The sequence below is a fragment of the Penaeus chinensis genome, chromosome 31, assembly GCF_019202785.1.
Source record: "Penaeus chinensis breed Huanghai No. 1 chromosome 31, ASM1920278v2, whole genome shotgun sequence".
Classification (NCBI taxonomy): domain Eukaryota; kingdom Metazoa; phylum Arthropoda; class Malacostraca; order Decapoda; family Penaeidae; genus Penaeus; species Penaeus chinensis.
This window is the reverse complement of record NC_061849.1, coordinates 25,773,612-25,778,611: the sequence shown is the minus strand read 5'-3', so window position 1 is coordinate 25,778,611 and position 5,000 is coordinate 25,773,612. Positions and strand designations below refer to the sequence as shown.

The 5,000-nt window shown below is 33.7% G+C and overlaps 1 protein-coding gene across 1 annotated transcript in view; it reads right to left on the bottom strand.

The window, feature by feature from the left end:
* The window catches only part of LOC125042257 (pro-resilin-like), a 9,164-nt gene extending 5,851 nt beyond the window's left edge, over positions 1-3,313 (bottom strand). The window contains exon 1 of the mRNA XM_047637801.1: positions 3,243-3,313. Coding sequence (XP_047493757.1) covers positions 3,243-3,248 — 6 coding nt within the window. The 5' untranslated portion in view covers positions 3,249-3,313. The remainder of the gene's footprint in view (positions 1-3,242) is intronic.
* Between the last annotated feature and the right edge of the window lie 1,687 nt (positions 3,314-5,000).

Genomic DNA, 5,000 nt, shown 5'->3' with positions numbered 1-5,000 from the left:
AATATCGTATGCAAGTGAGACGCCATTCCATTATATTGCTGTACTGTAATGGATGCTACCTTTAGATTCTCTTCACTCTTATCATTATCATTATCATTACTGTCATCATTAACATAACTATCATACTAATCCCCATTCACCGTATGATTTTCGACATCATCATTAACATAATTACCCTCCTTAACACCATCACCATTATCATTACCATTATTTATCATTATTAGAGAACCCACGTTTTGTTTCATCTTCATTCAGAACTACAAGTCACAGGCCACCTCGCTCTTCCCCATAACACGGAACGGGTTTGTCATCCAAGTTCTGAGACCAACGAGACACATCTTCACTCCCGCCAAAAAAAGAAAAAAGAAAAAGAAAAAGAAGGAATTATATATAAAGAAAAGGAGACAAACGAGATTGAGTCTAATAGGAATGGCTATTATATGATATATGAATGGATAACGCATGTGCGTGTGTGTGTGTGTGTGTGTGTATATATATGTATATATATATATATATATATATAACGAATAGGAATCAAATCTTTAACTAAAATGATGATAAGACCAAAGCAAAAGATATAGAACACGACTGAAAAACAAAATTGACCAGGAGAAAGCAACGGAGAAAAGAAAAAGAAAAAAAGACAAGAGTGAAATAAAAAAATAAAATAAAACGGACTTGCAGAAACAAATGAAGAAGAAAAAGGAGACGGAAAGAGAACATCCAATTCACGCCGAAGACAAAAAAGGGAACATCCGAACACCGCAGCTTCTCACTAGAAAGGGAAACCTAACAAGGCTAAGTAACACACGCATTCGGACGAGAAAGCAGCGTGAGTGAAGCAAGGCGAAGCAAGGCGAGGCAAGGACCGGTTTGGCCTCCCTCGTGTTGCCCTCACTGTCTGTGACGTCACGCTCGTGCACGTTTAAGACATGATTTGGGGTGAGAAGGGCACTCAATCATGTTATGCAGGGATGGGTATTGACTTTAGGTTAGTGTGTGTTAGGAAAAAGATGAAGAAGCCGTGGAGAGAAGACGAAAAAGAAGAGAAGATAGGAGACGGAAGAATGAAAGAAAAAGAATAAGGAAATAAAAGTCTTGAAGAAACCAATCAGCGCATCTTTCCGATAACACGTTCAAGACATGATACTGGGGAAGGAGGGTAATCATTGTGTTATTCCTATACTGAGGGAGACTGGCTTTGAAGGCGAAAGGGAATGGCTGAATCTATGGAAAGGAAAAAAAGAAGTGAAAGGAAAAAAAAATTATAAAATTGAATAACAAATTTTGAATAGGATTAGGTCTGATTGGATAAGAAAAAAAAGAGAAACTGTGATGGGAAAACAATAAGATGAACGGAAACGAAAACAAAAGAGACCCGAAAAGAGATAAAAACAGAAAATTAGTATTAAAGACACCTAAAAAGAAAATTTGTTAAATAGCACGTTTAAACAATGATTAGGCATGTAACATTACCAACCATGGCATTACGGCACTGACTGATAGATTAGATGAGTAAAATATAATAAAGGTCTGAAAAAAAGTAAAAGGAAACGAAAAAGAGTGACACGAAGTTTTGGATAATACTTTGAGAGGTTAACGGCCTGTAAGACTTGGAACAATTGTTGGAGGAAGTCATACTGCTGTGATAATAATAACAATACCGGTGATGATAGAAATGATATTGATAATTTCCTAGTAGTGATAACAACAACAACTGCAACAGTGATAATGATAATGATAATAGTGATAGTAATAAGAACGAATTGTACAAATAATCATAGTATTAATAATTATGTAATAGTAATGATAATGATATTCTTTCTTAATAGTGATAACAACAACAACAATAGTAATGATGATAATAAGAATAATGATAGTAATGATAATAGTAATACTAATGAAGGCAATAACAATTGTAAAAATAATCATAATATTAATAATGATACTGAAAATGAAAAGTAATTTTAAAAGTAAAAAAACATTTACCAGAAGCATATTAAAGGACCTCAAAAACAAAAGCTTTCCAAACGAGGCATCTTGAACACACTCACGCAATAAAAATGAAAATAAATCTACATACAGCTTCCTTTCCGCCGTTCACTTAAATTATCACGAACGCAGAGAAATAGAGAAAAGCTAAATAATACAAGTGCGTGTGTGTGTGTGTGTGTGTGTGTGTGTGTGTGTGTGTGTGTGTGTGTGTGTGTGTGTGTGTGTGTGTGTGTGTGTGTGTGTGTGTGCATATATGAAATATATGTATACATATATATGTAAGTGTATATCTACGTATATGTGTATGTATATATATACATACATACATACATTCATATATATATATGTGTGTGTGTGTTTGTGTGTGTGTGTGTATATATATACATACACATGTATGTATATATGTATATATGTATATATATATCTACACATGTATGTTTATATGTATATATATAGATATAGATAGATAGATAGATAGATAGATATAGATATATATACATGTGCATACACACACACACACACACACACACACACACACACACATATATATATAGAGATATAGATATATATACACATTTACGTATAGTATAATATAATATATACATACATATATATATACTATATATACATATGCATATACTTATACATATATAAATAAATATATGTATATATACATATATATAATATACATAATATATGAATATATATAATATAAATATATATACATATATACATGCATGTGTGTGTAAATATATATATATATATATATATATATATATATATGTATACATATACACATATTTATGTGGGTGTGTGTATCTATGTGTGTGTGTATATACAAAGACATATACGTGCACACACACACACACACACATACATATATATATATATGTATGTATATATAAATATATGTGTGTATATATATGTATGTATGTGTATATATATATACATATATATATATTTGTGTGAGTGTGTGTGTGTGTGTGTGTGTACGCAAAAATGTATGTACGTGTGTGTATATATACGAGTATATACATATATATGTATGTATAAATATACATATGTATATACATATGTATATGCATCCATTTATATATGTATATAAGTACATACATACATATATGTATATATATATCTATATATACATATATATAAGTGTGTGTGTGTGTGCACAAACGCCCCTCCCCCAAAGCACAGATCCTTCGGGAGCGAGCGAGCCCCAGCAGCGTCCCGGCGGGAATCCTCACCTTCATCTTGAGCGTGAGTAAAGACGAGTGAGGAAAGGCGTGTGAGAGATGAGGAATCCGAGACGACCAGTAGTGACGTCGGGGGTAGAGTGATGCCCTTCCTGCCCCTCAGCCCTCTTTATATACCCTCTCTCCCTCGCGCCCTGACCTTCCCGCTACGCGCCCAGCTCGGCCTCCTGCGGGGGGGGAGGGGGGGAGGCCAGTGTGCCTCGGGTCATGGCTGCAAGTGGATCTGCATGACGGATTTTTTATGTTCATTCATATCTGTGTTAATGAAATATGTACAAGTGTCTGCGTATACAGAAACACACACAGACACAGACACATACACACACACACACACACACACACACACACACACACACACACACACACACACACACACACACACACATACACACACACACACATACATACATATATATGTATGTATGTATATGTATACATATATATATACATATATATATGTATATGTGTGTATATGCATGTACACACACACTGGATCAGTATGAATTATATATATATAATATATATATATGTATATATATTTGTATACATACATATACATACATACATACATACATATACATACATACATACATACATACATATTCATACATACATGCATACACATATACATATACATACATACATACATACATACATACACATATATTCACACGCACACGCATGCACGCACGCACGCACTCACGTACACACACACACACACACACACACACTCACACACACACACACACACACACACACACACACACATTCACATATATAGATGTGTGTGTGTGTGTGCGTGTGAATACATATATGTGTGTGTTTATATATGTATGTATGTATGTATGTATGTATGTATGTATGTATGTATGTATGTATGTATGTATGTATATGTATATATACAAATATATATACATATTTATATAAATATATATATATATATATATATATATATATAAATAATTCATACTGATTCAGAAGCATCTTCACATCTACATCCCCCACACCCTCACCAAAACAAAGAAAACAAATCTGTCACCAAAATCTCACACAGTAACACACACCAGCCGTTCCATTTATTACAATCTCCAAAGGCTTCGAGGAAAGGCAACAGCACCACCGACACAACTGCGATGCATTTCCAACGAGCAAAAATCACTGCACGAGCCATTTGATACTTGGCAGATTCTCTCTTCCGCTTGTGTTTTTTTTTTTTTTTCTTTTCTTTTCTTTTCTTTTTCATCCATTTGTATCGATTTATTTTATAGATGAATGTCTTTCATCATTATTGTTGTTTTCTATTTTTGTTTCTTTATTTTACCTTTTTTTTTTTAATAGCGTTTTCATTGCTTGGTTTATCATGTGTTTTTCGGGCGGCGCTTTTGATTGGTTATTACCATTGGTCCATCAAATCTACAGTTGGTTTGTATGCCCGCGTAGGTACTAGATTGATTGTTGTTAGGAGGTGGTTAGTAAGTAGGAGGATCTGTGATATCATTTTTTTTTCTTTCATTTACTGTCTCTGTATTTCGTGTATATTCATATCATATATTAATCCAACCAAGAAAGCCAGACGGTTATCTAGTATAGCTGTCTGGTGAAGACCGCATCTCTCTGGCAAATTATTGATTATAATTGCCTGCACTGCACGAAGAGCCGAGTTTCTGACGCAACAAAGTACGTTTATATAATGATAATAACAAGGATGTTGATGACTGTAATTATGATAGTGATGATAGGAATAACAGT